This window comes from Leptosomus discolor, chromosome 10 (genome assembly GCF_034619465.1).
Source record: "Leptosomus discolor isolate bLepDis1 chromosome 10, bLepDis1.hap2, whole genome shotgun sequence".
In the NCBI taxonomy this organism is placed as follows: domain Eukaryota; kingdom Metazoa; phylum Chordata; class Aves; order Leptosomiformes; family Leptosomidae; genus Leptosomus; species Leptosomus discolor.
The window spans coordinates 4463148-4481107 of NC_141400.1; the positions used below are offsets into that span (position 1 = coordinate 4463148).

General features: G+C 40.2%; 1 protein-coding gene across 1 annotated transcript in view; it reads right to left on the reverse strand.

Moving 5' to 3' along the window:
• Window positions 1–1565, reverse strand: part of DOCK2 (dedicator of cytokinesis 2) — a 197169-nt gene extending 195604 nt beyond the window's left edge. Inside the window, exon 1 of the mRNA XM_086470823.1 lies at window positions 1562–1565. Coding sequence (XP_086326949.1) covers window positions 1562–1565 — 4 coding nt within the window. The remainder of the gene's footprint in view (window positions 1–1561) is intronic.
• Window positions 1566–17960: the final 16395 nt, after the last annotated feature.

Consider the following 17960-nt stretch of genomic DNA (forward strand, 5'->3'; position numbering starts at 1 on the left):
ATACCTTTGAAAAGTTTTAATCTATAGACCTATCCAGACATTTTATGATAAGAAATTATCTCCCATATACCATTGCAAAAAACTCTATATCCGAACAACCTAATACCCTCAGCAACATCCAGATGTATTATCAACAGCACCAGACAGCTAAAATATCACATCTGCTAATTTTTGACATATCAACTGTGAATGAAAATTTGACTGTATTATCCAATTATATCTTCTGTCAGCTGTAACTGATACAATTTCCTTTACAACTGTGACCCTCTTATATTGCAACTATCACCTCACAGTTCACCAGCCAAGAGGAGGGTTCCCTTTCCTTCATCCTCTGTTGAGATCTTCAGGGTTGTGTGTGTGCAGTTTTGGGCGCACAAACACATAATTTAATTAGCTTTTCAAAAACAGTATGCAAAAAGCCTGTATGGACTTAAAGTTTTGTTAGGATACTCACAATAGATTTGTTTTCATTTGTTTGGGGGTTTGGGGAGTTTTGGATTTGTTTTTGTTTTTTAAATAAACTCTCCAGACAGTAGAAATAAAGGCCCCTTCAAATCACTCTGAAGAACTCTCTACCACTCCACTCCCTGGCATCCTCTGCCCCAGCCATAAATACAAAAGGAGATGGTATCCTCAGGGCGCAGAAGGTGGCCTGCTTGAAGACCCCAGCTTTCATAGCAAGAGCAATTACTGACCTCAGGAGCAACTGATGCCGTGGCAGTAAGATTAGCAGGAAAGATTTGCACAGCATACGCCCTCCCCAGCAGCCGGCACCAGGCTAAGGATTTCCCATCAATACCGTATCTGTACACAGATGCTGTCAGATTCTCCCAGAATGGCACAAAGAACGCCCAGGAACTGCAGCCTTAAGACAGTGTTCCTAAATACAGACTTTACAGTTCGTTGAGAATACAGTTAACAAGTTTCCCACCAGATCAGCAAAGAATCAAAAAAAAAAAAAGTCTTTCTACATCTCACCATAACCTCAGCAGTACTTTTATAGCAAGACACACACACGCACACACAGAGAAAACAAACCAACCAACGAATACAAAACCCCCTTAGATTCCAGGTGTTTGCTTTAGCTCCCTCAGGAGGTGAGCTGAAAGCCAGCACACCACCACCACAACATTGCTTCAGAAAGCAAGCCTAAGAGACACCAGGTCAAACTGCTAACATAAAAGATTTTTCCAAACTGAACTCTGCTCAAGCACAAGTGGGCTTTGCATTGCACCTCAGGAAGATGGAAGTAATCCCATCATTCCTATGAAGCAAGCCCACAGAATCCTTTCTTGTTCAGCCAAACAATACATGCTGTAAAGACAGTTATTTCGAGAAGTTTCCATCTCTAATTCGGCTATCACTCTCACACATTCAGCCACCCAGAGCTTAAGTGAAGACATCTACCAGTGTCCATCCTCGTAGCAAAAAATGAACATGAAGGCTGAAGAAAAATCCCGTTTCCATTCAAGTCCTACGTATCTATTAAAGCCAGAGCAGTTGGATATGAGATGCTCATTTCCCCCACTAGAGCTATACATGTGTATGCTGTTGAACATACGCATGGCTACAAAGCATGTTCTATCAAGCCACATAGGTAAGCATGTGTTTTCCAAAGCAGAGTAACAAAAATCCAGAGAGCACATTTCTCTTGACTTTCCAAGTCACAAGGTAAATGAAACAGCCACTCTTTGTTCAAAGTAGGATTCCTGTTAAAATATAAATCCAAGAAAAATGCAGATTGAGACAGAAGCACAGTTAACATTTTCTTATTTAAATTACATGCCCTCAATTTAGATGACGACAAGCGGAAAAAAGAAAATTAAAAAAAAAAATCATTTGGGAACATGCACACACAAAATGCTCTAGAAAACTCACAGTAATCCAGGTAACAGAATCCCTTCCTCAAAAAGCTAATTTCCTCGGTATTTATGTACTTTAAAAACCCAGATTCTTGCTATTCACATGATTAGACTGTAAGCTAATGCAAGATGGGAATGGTGAGCAAGGAAAATCCCACAGACCTGCAACACTGAAGCCATTTATTATCCTAATCTTCCTACATGTCTTCCCTGCCTGTTTCCCTTCACATGAAGTCCCTGCCCTGTTCTTTATAAGGAATACAAGCATTATGTTTTTTCATTTTTGAGACTCACGTTTTAGTAATAAGCTGTGTTTCAAGTTGGTTTCCTTGGCTACTTTCTACCCTTCCACTTAAACAGAATTCAAAAAAAAACTTCCAAGGTATAGCTTTGCTGAACCAGCACTTAATTTCACTTTACCATAATAGCAGGACTATCTGGAATGATTTCTATGCAATAACTCATGAAGTGTTTTGCCTATTCAAACAATTTCTAATTAATAGCCTCAACAAGAATCCTGTTCCATTTCATTTTTTAATTATTACAGCTCTACTTTTACGAGTAGTAATGTAATTACAGACCAATCCTTTGTGTTCAGTTACCATTTTCTTCTCGTGAAAACAGGGTGAAATTACTCAGCAAAGACACTAACAAACCTCATGTGAAAATATTATGCAGTCCTAACAGGATTTCTTGACTTCAGGAAAGAAGCCTATAGAATTTGTGTTCCAGTACTCTGAGTTAAGGATCTCCCCTTCAGTCTCACAGAGCAAGTGTGCTATAATGCACATGACATGGACACAGTTCTAAGGAATATTTCATGGGTCAGAAACATGTACCAGAGGTCAAGGTGGGTGGGCGGCTCATTTAATTTGTTGCAAATCATGCTCAGCAAAGGGTCACTCTTCAGATCTCAGGTAACAAGCCGTTATCTCAGATATTGAATACAGATTTCTTCACATGCTTAACCTTGGGGCCAGATGGAGGTTTTAGCTGACTTGAGCTACTTATTTTCCTTCTTAAACACAATAAAGCCAATATAGATTATAAGAACCAGGAAGTTCTGGCATACCCAACTAGATATATGAAGATATCGTTTCTGACTCTTTACCTTTTCATACAAGACAGTAGCATGGTCATTTTTCATAGACGTCTTTATGAATCACAGTGTATTTAACTGTGCTTTTTCCTTTTCATGAAAGAGTGTGGATAATGATTCCTTTCCCAGCTTTGTCTTCATCTTACTTCAGTTTGCTTTTGTTATTTCCCAAGCAGCTAGAACAGTCTGTTGGGTTCAGGGGTTGCATCTCATGAAGCAGGCAAGCTGTCCTGAACACAGCTCTGCCTCCCTTACAGCTCAATCTCTGTGGATTTCACATAGATGTACAATAATTTAGAGAGGTCTTCAGCAGATGAAATCAGACAAGCCAGTCACAGACGTTTGCATTCAGACTGTGCATATGCAATGTTTCAAAGTCACCCACTTCTCCCCTCAACATGCTTCAAATCAACAAATACCCATTTTCAGATTCAGCAGTGCAGGAGTAAATCTGACACTTGAATTGAGCATGCCAACATAATATTTCACCAGCTTGTAACTTTTTCACAAATGTGATAGTTTCCTCAAGGTCTGAGCAGATTTCACTTTTCATCTTACACTTTACTAGGAAACTGCCATCCAAAACTACTAGCCTACCCTGACTTTTCTGTATTGTACCATCCATAGAAGTAGCATACATTTATGCTGGGAATATTTAAAGACCAAAAATAAGCTTCACATGTAAATTCAGGAATACATTTTCCAAGTGTGAAGCTGAATATCAGCCAGCTGGAGTACCCTATTTAACTAAGGAAAATACAAAAGCGGGCACGCAGCCTGCATTCTAGCATAACCAAGAGTCCCACCAGGGACTATGTGACCTTCCAAACCTACTCAGCATACTGCGCTTGTCCAAAGGTTGAGCCAAACTCTCTCAAGCTGGAACTCTCTTCATTGGTGGAAACTAAAGGTGTCAGGCACGCTTCTAATAAAAGACTGGGAAATTCAACATAAGAATCTTTCATCAGAGACTGCAAAACAAAGACTTCTGAAAACATAGAAGACTAAATAGCTCTGTATGGGTAAAAAGCTTCCAGCCTGTATTACTCCAAAAGCTGGTCAACTTTCACGCTTTGTGTCTCAGTGGACTCAGTTTGCCCATATTTCTTGATTTTGCTGAGACACAAAGAAGCAAGCTTACAACAGACCTTAAACTCAAAAAGCACTTTGTGACTGTAGTTCTCAGTACCCCATATTCCAGGCCTCATTACTCCAGGTGTTACCTACAGTTAAAATTTAGCAATTACACTATTTTCCCTCCAATTTTTAAGTGCATAATATCCATATTTAATTTCCAAAACCCTCTTTGAACAACCTTCTGAAACGAAACTATCAGTGTGACTGTTTCCTTGATTGATTTTTATGCTTTGGGGGTGTGTGTGGGTGTGGCACAAGGGGCTACAGAACAGGACAACTAGGGCTGGTGGTCTGGGTTTGTTTGCTTAGCATTCTGCTTGTTTGTTTTAAATTATTCTGGGTAAAATATTCTCCCACTATTTTTACTAACTTACATAATGAAAGAACGAATACATTTTGTTTGCAAAATAAATAAAGGAAAATAAAACAAACTGTGAGCCAAGAGCTTGGCTAAGAAAAGGAACTCCTGGGTATAAGCTACAGCTTATTGAATTTGTAGTTATCTGTTAACTTAAAGCAACTGTGCAAAGGCAGAAATGGAACACTCCCTACTGAAGATGACCTACAAGAAAAAGTTCCACGCCTGAGTACTTACATAACTAGTATTCCATCAGTGTTGGAGAGTCCTCCTGATTATTGTTCTCATTTTCCCTATTCTGCTTTGCAACAGAGTAAACCGCAGACTTTGCTATGATTGTGATATTTTTTACATATAAGGGTAAAAGGTCCTATAATACCAGGTTTTACAGAAAAAGCTTTAACCCAGGAAACAGATTTACTTGGGGTGAGCCGAGAAACAGCAAGCAGTAGTACTATTACCACGCATGATGACACAGCTTGTACAGATTCTCTTTTACATCAAAATCCCATGTGTGCTTGTAGCCCAGAACAGCAGGGGAGCAAGCACAGGGTAAAAGAAATACCGCCAGGTCTGCAGTGTCAGTTCTCCCCAGTGACCTACCCTGGATCTTAAATTATGATCCTCTGGTTTGGACTTCCCGTTGAAAGCACCATCATACCTGCCCTTCTTCAAGGAGCGGTTCAATAGGCACGGAGGACATCTAAAAACAATTTCTAGAGCAGCGCAATAATCTGTTAGGGCCATCACAACCACAGCAGAGAGAACGTATATTCAAAGTACACATGGCAAGGTCAAAGAGCTACTGTTATTTTCCAGCTTTGAAATGTTTTGTGTCATGGATTCCTTAAGATCTGATTTCTGCCAGCGACAAATTTTACAAACTAAATATATTTACCCTAAGCCTCATGGCCATAAAACTTAAGGTATTATTTCTATAAACTGCAGATCTAATCTTATTTGGCCCATTATTAGCCCTGCAAAGGCAAGGCTGTACAGTCTTTGTTCTTCAGCAAGTTACTTCATAGCTAACTGGGTTTACTTTTTTTTATGCATACAAAGGAAGAGGTATCATCTTTGAGATTTAACAGACTATAAAGCAGACGTCTATCTGCTGCTTCACACACTGGATATATCACTTCCTTTACGTATTTATAAAGGACATGTATTAAAGCTTTGATAAATTTGTTGTCAGCTGTTAAACACGAGCAAAGCTCCTTAAAGACACAGATAATCAATTGCACTATTTCCTATTTGGTGCACTTGATAATCTCTTGTCATTATGCATGCTCTCTGCAGATTCCTTTTAGTCAAACAGTGGCTGTTTGCTTCTTTGAGCTGACCTCAACAGTAGGTTGAGTCCTAACTGGCTTTTTCTTAATTTGCAGCAGGAAATGAATTTTAAAAACTGGCCAAAAAAAAACCCCACAGAGTCCCAGTCCACAAGTTATAGGTCACTGTGTTGGCATCTGGAAACTTCCCAAGCCTCAGGACTCCTCACCCACATGGTACAAGAGATTGTAGAGTTCCATGCAGTGACTAACATGGGTAATCCAAATGTGCCTTTAGCACGTGAGCAGTTGTAACAAGCAGACTTCTTGTGATTCCAGACTGTTGCAAACTCAAGTAAACAGACTGAAGGAGACAACACTCTTATCAGGGAGATGGGTGAGAGAGAAGCAGCAATATTTGTAGCAGACCACGTTTCAGAAAGCAGTACCTGCGCATAGTAGTGACTGCACTGATATCGTCCTACGAGCTGCACATAGTACATGCTCGCCCTAAAAAGAGTGCACCCCAGTAGTTAGACCTGACAGTATTTGGAGAGCAAGAGAAAAGGTCCATGGCCAGATCAAATAACACCTGGTCCTTCGGAGTTTTTAAAAACTGAATTTGTGTGGTCCCTATGGCAGTTTAAACTTAACAGTATTAAAATAATGCCATTAAACGTTATTCTCTATTATTTGCTTTCTTTTTATGCATTAAAATAGAAGTGTTCATGACAAAAGCTTACTACTTTGAAATAGTCTTAGATCAGAGGTAGAAAAGACTAGTGCTATACCAAATTGCATATTCCGAGTATCGTATTTTAAGCCAAACACTGCAGGGCATTGCTCAATCAGAATGCATTGTAGTCCTCATGAAAACAAGCTTCACTGGATTGTCATTAGTTTATAAGTAATCTATTTCACAAGATGTTTTTTATTATGTGTGGTTTGCCAGACCTTTCAAATACCATAGACACTACTGTATCATACTTGCTTTTTGTATACTCTGTGACCATTGAATCATAGAATCACAGAATTTATTGGGTTGGAAGGGACCTCTAAAGGCCACCTAGTCCAACCCCCCTACAATAAGCAGGGACCTCTCTAACTAGGTCAGGATGCTCAGAGCCTGACCTTGAATGTCTCCAGGGATGGGGCTTCCACTACCTCTCTGGGCAACCTGTCCCAGTGATCCACCACCCCCACATCAAAGAACTTTTTTCCTAATGTCCAACCTAAATCTACTCTTTCTAGCTTGAAACCATTACCCCTCATCTGATCGCTGCAAACCCTCGTGAACAGTTCTTCCCCTGCCTTCTTATAGGCCCCTTTCAGCCTGTGAAGTTACAAACAGGCAAAAAATGGCTGTAAACAAAGCCTGGCAGACTGACTGCTGAACAGGTGACAGAGCGATCACAACCTGGGGCCTTTTCAGAGAACGCACATTGGCCAAACCCAGTAGGTTGGTCCAGTGCAGGAGTATGTGCAAAAGTATCACCAGCCTACACCACGCTTTACATCAAGTCGGGTTATTTGGCCCCCATAACGTTAAAAATTACAGTGCGAGAAGAGCAAGCCTTTTTTGTAATTAAATGAAACTCCCCCCGACCCAAAATGTTCCTTGTAAAAACCTGCTACAAGTGAAGCTTGTTTTGTGCTATTCCTGTGAATAATTGATTAGCATCTAGTACTTTTATCTACATGCAAGATAACATCCTTCACTAGCATAGGGATACAGAGACCACAGCCAACACATCCAGTCATATTCTCCAAAATCCACAGCTTTAAGAAAAACAAGTGCAAAAATTAAGTACATTCTACTATTTGTAAAACTGAAGCAAAAAAAATATTTACATCCTTTATTTTGTAATATGAACTGCCACCAGAACAGACTACTTCTGTTTCACAATTCTGCCACTGCTGCACATGGAAGTCGAACAGGAAGACATTCTTTTCCTCTTATTAATTCCTTGATGATTCATTTTATTTCATTAAGCCACTTGGGTGGGGTTTTTAATGCATAAAATACTATAGTCTTAAATACTATTTATAGTCATAAATACTATAGTCTTCTTAAAATAAAAGAGAAGAATTAGAATTAGAAAATTAGAAGAATTTGGGGATTCCAGATAACTAGGCACTAGTAGGCAAAATAAAACAAGTACTATAAGATTAACTGTCTTCTGTACGGAGAACCTGCAGTTAACTTCAGCAGACAGTTCTTTCAAGCGCTTCAGCTTTGATTCCTAATTTTAAGGCTTTTTTTTTTTTTTAAACAGCAATTCAGTCCTTTATGTAAGTTAACATCATTGATTTTAAGAAAAGTTGATGTTGGAAGAAGACTTTCCTTCCAGCAAGTGTTACTTACTAACTCATATACAGCTTGTCCTGTAACACTGACAGTCTCTCAGAAGCAACTGTAGGATTCCCCTTCCCCTGCATTTGTTCCCCATAACTTCTAGCTGCTGCTTATTATACAACCTACTACTTACTCAGCCTGTTTCTAAAGTATTGACATGGAAAAAGCTGCATTACAGCAAGGGTCCAAGATTTGAGAGGAGTAGATGTGTGCAGTAGGGTGGAAGGTTTACAGCTCCCAAGCTGATGCTCATGTACTTCTTGTAATTCTCTTTGAAAGATTAAAACTTTGTACAAAATTGATCATTTCAATTAAGCCACGGTGGTAAAGTGGAGGGTGTTAACTCATCACACTAGAGAAAACACCTGCCCACATCCTGTTCAGAAGTAACGAAGACAAAACTCAAATGGCAGTTTACTCAGTTACATACCCACGCCACTCTTCTTGTCTGTCTTGTGCCATCTCGCCATCGTACACGAATCCGCGAGGCTCCGAAGGATGCCCACCACCAAGGAAACCAAGGTTTCTAGGGCGCAGGCTTCAAGCTGGGCAGCAAAGGCAGGCGCTGGCAGCAAGGTCTGTCTCCCAGCGGCTGTCACCAAGGACTAGCAGGCAGGCTGAGGCAGCTGCGAGGGTTCTGCGAGATTTGCTGCTGTTCTGAGCTTCCTTCCTCTTTTCTCAACTCAAGATACAGTACCCCAGTGTCATGGGGGAGGGGAATCCCGAGCTGGGTGTTTCTGTTTCATGATACTGGCTGTAACACACGAAGCAGGCAAAAAAGGAGCGAAACCACCCCCGACCTCTCCTGCACCACCCCTAAACTTAAGGTCCAAGCTGAAAGGCTGCTGCGTGCGAAGCCTGGCTACAGTAAATGCTGGTTAGTTCGGTTCTGAAACATCGGGAGGGCCTTATTTCCTAAATGACATCAAAACCAGGTTTTAAAGATTCAACTCCACAAGACACTACGACCTAAAAACAACTTTCTTCTAACCTGTCCTGGAATAGGGCTTTGTTTTTCATAATAGACTACCCCTCATAAGAGGAATGGAGACTTCATTTCAAGCCACAGCCCTTCCTTTATCTCTGTCATTTTACCTTTGGAGGGAAAAAGTAAGAGAGTTTCTCTTCATTCTCTAAACAAAGCAGCACTTGCTTGAAGACTTATTGTCAAGACAAAATTTCAAAACAATTTATTGTACATATTTACAGCCTTTACTTTCACACGGGCTGCTGCATGAGGTAACTTACAGAATGACATTTTGGATGTGCAGAGATCAAGCCAAGTCGTTTGTCATTTGGATTAAGGGCAACATACCGAATTGAAGACAAGTACGTCACCTCTACTCATAAGTAGTTTGGAATTAAAAAAAAAACCAAAACAACCAGAAGATGCTTTAAAAGATTTACTGTTTCTTGGTTTTGTCTCCCGCTCAGTACAACAAATTCGTATGACAGTCCTGACCTCTAGATATTACACTGCAATTTATCAATCATTGTTTATCAACCGTTTAACAGCGCTGTGTTACATCCGTCAGGATTTTTGATACTGCATGTCAGTTCTTGATTTTAATTGGCAATCATAGGAAGCACAGAGTGCCAGCCCATCTTGTTGCACATGGAATTCTGATACCCATTTGTGGAGGAAAAGCACCTTAAACTTTACCACAATTTGCTTGAATTGCCCTGATCTTAACCATGTCTACACGCTAGCTTAGCAAAAGAATTTAGCTAGTTTGGTTTTTTTAACTAGTTATTTTTCCCCCTAAAACAACATTGAAATTCATGTAACGGTTATTAAAGTGAGCTAGATTCTGAGCAACTCAGATTACCTCCATCTACAGACAATCAGCTTCATCCAAAAGCCCTAAAACTTTCTTTTCCATGGCTCACCTTATTTAGCTATTAAAAAAAAATAAATCTGGAGGTTGAACTATTTAATCTTTTATGTATTTTGAGTAACAACTTCTTAACCAGCAGTAACTATCTTTCTTACTCCTCTGAATCCCTGCTGCAGTGCCTAAAGGCCGTAACTTAGCGTTTTTCTCGTTCTACATTACTCTTCCTCATTATGTTTCCCTGTAATACAAAAGTCCTGAAGAAAATTGTTCCTTTCTAGCACTCATTTCAAAACACATTTCATAAGATAGGTCCAATACCTCTAATACAACACTACTCTATTTTGAAAAGAAATAACATACAGAAATTTCATCTCCAAACTGGGATCCAATTTGCAATCCTTCTCTGATGCCCTGAATCCCTCCCACCTCAGAGATCTGATTCCGCAGAGTACAGGCCACCCAAACACCACCACACAGTTGGGCACAGCTCTGTCCCCACCTCAGAGCTCACGGCCCCTTTCTCACCATCCCAGCTTGCCACAGACGCAGACTGGAGAACCCAAGCTTCGGAAGCTCGTGCCGCTTCCCACCTGCCACCCCCTTCCCCCACACCCGGCTCTCAGCACTGCACACATCTGCTGTCGCTTCCTCCTGGCGTACTTTCAGGATGATGCTGCTTTTGCAACTCATGAGCTGCTCGCACCTACCAGCACTTGGCCATGTTAGCCAAGACAACCTCCTCCTCTGACCGTGGCTGAACAAGTCCTAGCTATGACCTCTAACAAATGCATTGAGCGACAAAGTATTTTTTCAGCTTCCAGTGGCAAATGCATCCAGAGAGCAAAGCATGCATGCCAAGCCAAAAATCCCGTGTTCCTACAGCAGAGAACAGACACCAAGAGGGGTTTAGAGAATTAAGGTGGATTATAGTTATGCCCTTTGTCAGTGGAGGTTTTTATTTCAAGTATTTATTGGTGTATTTGTGTAGTTACCATTCCACATTACTACTCCACAGAAAATAGCGGACAAATAATCATTCGCCCCCCTCACGTACCTTACCATCTTCTCCTTAAGTCTTTTTCCAGGCAGGTGGTCTTCTAGAGGTAAGTAGAAAATTCCTTGCTTCTCCAAAAGATAAAAGCCTTTCTGCCTAGGAAATTCGTGGGTAGAACTTACCTTTGGGGGGTTGGAGGGCAGGCAGAAGGGAAAAAATTCTTGCTTTCTTTAATATTGCTATCAATTCCAGAAAACAAGATCTTGTAAAATACTCCATATCTAGTTATCAATTCTCAGCTATGCCAATTTCCATTATACAGAAGAATTTAAGCAGAATACAGCAGTTCCATTTAACTGGCTTCAAATTCTTTTATATGCCAAGATCTGCGAGCACAGTTGCAGGAAGGCCACTGATGCAACTGAACAGAAGGAAAAAAGAAAACATGCAAAGTATTTTCGTGTGCTTAAAGGACAATACCTTAAGTATGCAATGGCACAATAAAAGCCTCAATTTCAGACATCTTCCCCCACTTGCTAGTTGTGATTCTGCAAGAGATCTGTAAGCATGAATGCGTTATCCAAGATGACAAATACTACATGCTCAAAGTACACGACAGCAGTACGGGTAAATCAGTAGGTATTGAGGGTAACTGGATGGCCCTAATCGGTTTTATTCATTCGGTAAAGTGACATCCTAGTTTTGTTTGCAGCATTAATTAACAAGTTATTTCAATTAAAAAAAATTAGAGAAGTCATCATATGACAAGTAGTTCAACATACAATTAACTGTCTTAGCAGATAATCTACAGTTTACCGCTCCCATTTGAAGTACGTGCATGCAATGTCAGGTTACTGATGGTTTTCCTCTAATTAAAACTTGGTGTAAATTTAGTTGTCTTATGCTATTTGCATCTCAGTGTATAGTGAGAATACGCAAAGCTAACTTTCACCATTTGCATAAAAAAATGCTTTCTTCTAGCATTTTGCAGCATGAAAAGCACGATTTCTTCAATGTAGTATTATTGCAGTTCACAGTCAAAGTCAAGAAGATTAAGAGCCATTACCCTCCTGTAATATAATGAAACATCTTCACAAAAGTTAACAAGAAATAAGATATTCTCAGTTTATATAGGCTTCATTAAGAGACTGAAGGATTTGGATAGTGAATTTCTTAGGTTGAAGGGATACAATTAGATGCTGTGATGCACGGGCTTATGATTATTTTGTTCAGCAGCAGCAGCAACAGCCACCAGCCTGTGCCTAAATTTAACCATGTAGAAAAGGACCCATAACAGGTTCCAACTGCATTGGAAAGCGACAAGCCACAGCTGCTCATTTAAGTTTACTTCTCCACATCTCCAGTCACTTCGGTGGTCAACCGAACAGTTACAGTTCAGTATCTGTGGAGATGGACGACTGACCATCCCAAGTCACAGTTATCAAAATTCCAGGCATCACTTCTGATAGCACAACTGTAAAGGAGCCTATCCCAACAGTTGTCTTGGACAGGTACGTTCAACAGGTTGGGAAAGGCTCCAGATGCCATCTACAAAATTTTGTGGAAGAGATTGTCCCCCACCCCTCCCCACAACTCTAACCATCACCACTCACTTTCCACCAAAGAGGTGTAAGGTACATGCGTACATTATCCAGAAGTATTCTGGTGGTGGTAGGAAAATTAGTCAGCATCACTACTACAGTGCAAGCTTCCAAAAGAAACAGGGATTTGACCAAAGCTAGAGAACAACAAATAAACAGTTCTTTACAGAGCATGTTTACTTCTGCTGTCTCTTGGTGCTGCCCAGCACCATCTGACATGACCTTGAAGTTGCATCTGTTTAAACAGAGGCACATTAGGAGTCCTGGATTGAAAAGTACCTATGGAAGTTAAATGTACAGCAGATCAAGCTGTTCAATCTAAAACCTACTGGGTCCTAAGATTCTTCAAAGATTTTTTTTTCCCTAATGGATTTAAAAGAAGTCTTAAGGAGCTGTCATCTTAACTACCAAGTCTTTTACTTAGAAAGTGGCTAACCCGTTCACTAGAGGGAGCTTAAACTGTAGTATGAGTCAAATGAAGTAATTGTAAACTCCCATATAAATGCGGGGGGGGGGGAAATCAATGAAACTACCTTAAATGTTCTCCTCAATTATTCTGCATGAAGGGTCATCAGAAAGTTACAGTCAAGATTTGTCTCAAAACACAACACCACACAGCACATGCCTTATGGTTTCTTAGCTTTTATTGAGTGGTACTTTTTTTAAAAAACCTTTTCTACAAAATACCTCACCTCTCAAAAAAATGGACAATTTTCAATAAATGCTGTCTCAAATGCAAGATAGACTACATGTTAGAAAGAAAGAGAAAGAAAGGTTTATTTTGATTATTGGTACAAATACAAGAATTTATATAGCTTCAGAAGAATACTATCCCACAAAACACATACATGAAGACTCACATGCACCTTTGCAATCAGGTCAGTCTGAAACGTGAACAATTACACATTAGGTGGAAACATGTTAAGAATCCCAAATCCAGGAACTGGAAGAAATTCAGGAGCACATACTTGAGTTCTGTATCGACAGTGTCTAGTCTGTCTTGCTCAGGGCTGACCCCCTCTTCTCATGTAATAAAGCGTCTGTAGCAAGTCCTTATCTTCCGGAATAGCACTGTGCTTCCAACAGTAATGACTGACGCACGTTTAGAGACCGTGCCAAGATTCAAGACAAGGCAACGCTTCAGGTCACATTGCCAGGGAGCTTCACAGGTGCCCTCTGGGAAGGCAAGATACCAAAACGCAACTCATTAATGGGATCATACTCTTCATAGAACAAGGCAGGTGAATATCTAAGTTAGGAACCTGTACACTTGTGTGATGTAAGTTTACTCAGTATTTCATGCTGAAGCAGGACTCCAAAATGTTCAGGTGCCTTCCAGAAATGTAACTTTTATTGCTGAGCACATTGTGTTTCAGGAGTTGGCTTAGAAGATACATACAACGTTGTATATTTTCTCTTTTGTGTTTTCTTCTCAGTCGTGATTTTATTGTCTTTCTTATCTTCTTTTTCCGTAGTTTCAAATCTGGATTCAGCTGTTAACCTACAGGCAAAGCAACCATTCTAAATACATATTTAGTTAACAAAAAACAGGGCTAAAATAAGAGTTTTAAGCGAAATCAACAAGCCAACTGGCATACAAGACCATCTGTATGCCAAGACAGAGCAAGCAGTGTTTAAGAATAAAGTGAGACTCACAAAGCATTTTTATATCAGTCCTATTCACATTTCATCACTTCAAGTATAGCCTTCCCCCCCTTATCTGCTGAAATGTTTGGTAAAAAAGGTTACCGAATGGGTTAACTGGTTGGGATCAGCCTTTGGAAAAAAAAAATACCCCAACCCCCAGTGACTGTGCCATGCACATGAAGGAGACCAAGTCCACAAAAGTACAACTCAAGTGAAAAGTCCCAGCAACATAATACAAATGTGATCAAGTCAAGCATTTTGCTTTAACACACCTAAAAAACCAGCTACACTCAAAGCAGTATACTACTTTCCAATCTAGTTCTGCACTACTACTGCCTGTATCTTAATGCCTGATTATCTGAGAAGTTGTTGTTGGAAAAAAGTTATTTTCAGGTTCTAAATTACATCATTTGTCCACTGACATGTTTTAATTCTGCTATGCATGTAAATAGGAATACAACTGCCACATTGCTGTTAAAGAGTTAAGTTCAAAACAAGAATGAGACATCTGAGCAAAATTTGATGTTTTGATTATTTAAGAATTACTTAAACATACAAATGTGTCATTAGAACAAATTGATGAATAGTGGTCTTTACTCAACCAAGCCACCCACAACCAATTAACTATTACACAATGATTTCCACAGCAAAACAGACTCTGCAAAACGAAGTTCCAAATCAAACACCACTTTACATACCAACACAATCCTATGCTGACTCATCACCACATCCACCACATGAATCACCACCAGAGAAACCAATTCTCTAGTGACCTGGCAGATTTCTAATGGCCTCAAGAGCCTCCAGTGAGCAACCCACAATCTACAGCTGCTTTGCTGATGGTTTTCCAAACAGGAACAGCTGCTACCCAGTTGTTGGAGATTTATTTACAATACAGAGATACAGCTGACTATGAGTACTATGAAAGGAGCCATAACAAAACAGTTTGGGGAAAATGTAGCTACAGATTCACATACACCCCCCCCCCAGCCCCTAGTCTATCTTTACACACAAAAATATCAAATAAACTATTTTTATCCATTGCACACAGTCTGCCTATTATTTCCTATAAGCACTGTCTCAGTCAACTGAAGAGAAATATGCTTTGCTGTGCAGCTCCCCTAGCTCAGCCATGTTTGCTCCACTGTTTGCTTTGTAGTAAGTCCACACTTGTAGTTCTGATAGCTAAAAACTTCTTGTCCATGGTCAGCTTTCCTCCAGCTGCCCTCCAGTTTAGATGTGCTGCTACTTGGAAGGAGCCAAGTAATTGAGTGGTTACAACAACAAGCAATTATCCAGGGAATGAGAAAAAGCACATTCTTCATAATCTCCTGCTTAGTGTTTAGCCTGCCCCCCTTATGAAAAACTTTGGTTATGGCAGTGAGGTCTTCAGGAAAGTCTGAAGATTCAAATAATTGAGCTTTACTATGACAGTGAACAAACAATTCAGGCAAATACATTCTTCCCCTTTCATTCTTAATATCTCATAGTTGGCCTGCAAACACTTCAGGACTGATTATTCTACAGCCTACAGGCTGTTGAACCATACCTTCATTACCACACCAAATTATATTTTTTCTGCAAAACACACATTTCACTAGTGTGCAATAGACCATGTCTGCAGGCCCCTACCTATAAACACGAAGCAGGACAAATGACTGAGTTCTGATAGCAGATTCCAAAGTTAGCCGTTAAGCATCATGTTCTGAAATTGAGTCTCACTGAGTTCAAAAATCAGCCAGCCCCTTTTTAATTCTTTCCTACCAACCTTCATGATCATGAAGGAGCAGCAGTAACAAAGTGTTATGAACTAACTGCAACCCCCATTCCCCATCACCCCTGTGCCAACCTGGTGAGGAGGCAACAGAAGTTGGGAATGAAGGAGTGAAGTTGAGCCTGGGAAGGAGGATTGGGGATAGGGGGAAGGTGGTTTTCTTTTGCACTGTCCCACTATTTAAGTGACAATGAGTTAATCTTCCTCAAGTCAAACCTGTTTTGCCTTTGATTAAGTGATCCCTGTCTGTATCTCAACCCACAAGTTTTTTCCATCTTATTTTCTCCCCCATCCTGTTGAAGAGGGGGACAGCAGCTGGGTGGGCAGCTGGCCAAGGTCAATCCACCACTGTCCTCACACCAAGCCAGCTCACTGACCACCCCTTATAGCCTTGTCCTATTTCATGAAGGATTAGGACAGGGAAGTGGATGGATAAGAAACAAGAGACGACAGTTAAACACTTCCACCTAAGAAAAAAAAATTGCTTCTGAAACTATGACATGGAGCTTTGACTTTATAGACTCCAAACCCAAGATGTAATAGGGGCTCCTTCTACCCATTTAAGGAAGATCAACTACTCTCATCAGACAGGGACGAATGCCAGGCCTAACACCAGAGACAGTGTTAGTTATCCACATCTCCTGCTCAGCCAAATGGCTATAGGGTTTTGAACAAAGTCCAAATGAGGTAGATTTGGCATCTGTAATCCAACCAAATAATTTAAAAGAGCAAATAAGCTCTTAGGCACACAAGCCCTTCTTTAGATCAAACTAAAGCAAACCACCTCAAAACTAAAAGCAAAGTAAGTTGGGCAGCAAGGGCCAGAATTTGCTATTTCTGTTTCAGCAGCACAGAAAAGCCCTTCGGCCCGGAAGGGTACCTTCTTATTGACCAGTTGGCCTAACAAAGAGATAGCACTACCTATAACCTTTGCATTGCCTGAATTACAATAGTAATTAAGAAGTCATAATCATCCCTTAAATATTTAAATCTTTAGTCTCAACTAGTATGTTCTCAACACTCACATACCATAACCTAATCAGCACCATCCCCTAATAAAGTATTCCAATGTTTACTTGCTTTAAACTTTAGTGAGTGTACACACACACTGCAGATATAGACACGCTATTAGTTCCAAGTTAGCTAGCTCTGCCTTTCTAAGTCACATTACCAAGCAAGACCCTTCACACAGGAAAGGTGTCACCCATACAAGTACACCGATCACTTCTGACCACTTCATCACCTCCCAAGCTAAGCTGACACACCTTTTCAGACCCTATTTTCTAGAAGTGAAGTTTGCAATCCTCTCACAGTTACTATGGCTCTTCCCATCACTGCCACATTTTACAGACCAACGATGACCGAGCTAAACTAGTAACGGCACAAAAGCTACTCCAGTTACAGAAGTAACCCACAAGGACCACAACAGCCTGTTCAACCAGAGCATCACATTTTGCTTAACACAAGGTGAAACACAATTATCCACCATGAACATGCCAAGTATTTTTTTGTCTACCAAACTCTCCTTTTTCAGGTCCACATCCCTGCTCAAGTTCCCAATATTTTCTGTGCCTTTGCCTTTAGCTGTGTTCCTATGTAGGGTTTGGCCACATCCATCACAGAACAGTCCAGAGATTCTTTCCTGTTTAGAAACTTAACCTCTCAAATATTCAGATTTTATTATGACCTCCTATTTCATAACAAATCATAACAGATCAGGGTTAAGTCCTCAATGTTATCTTAACAAGATCATTAATTGGGGATTTAGTAGTTCATTAACACAATCAGAAACATGAACAGGACCTTCTGCCTGGATTTGCCCTTTACAGGTTCATACCTCCCCTGAAAACAAATTAAAAGCTTATATGGAGTTTTGGAGCCTTCTTTTGTTGTGCTGGTGGTTTTTATTTTTTTTAAAGTCTACTGATTTCTGTTTTGTTCCTTATTTGAACCAACAGCAATGGGTGCAATATTAGAACCCTCCCTCTGAACTATGACTTCATCTTCCTCTTCCACTTTCTCC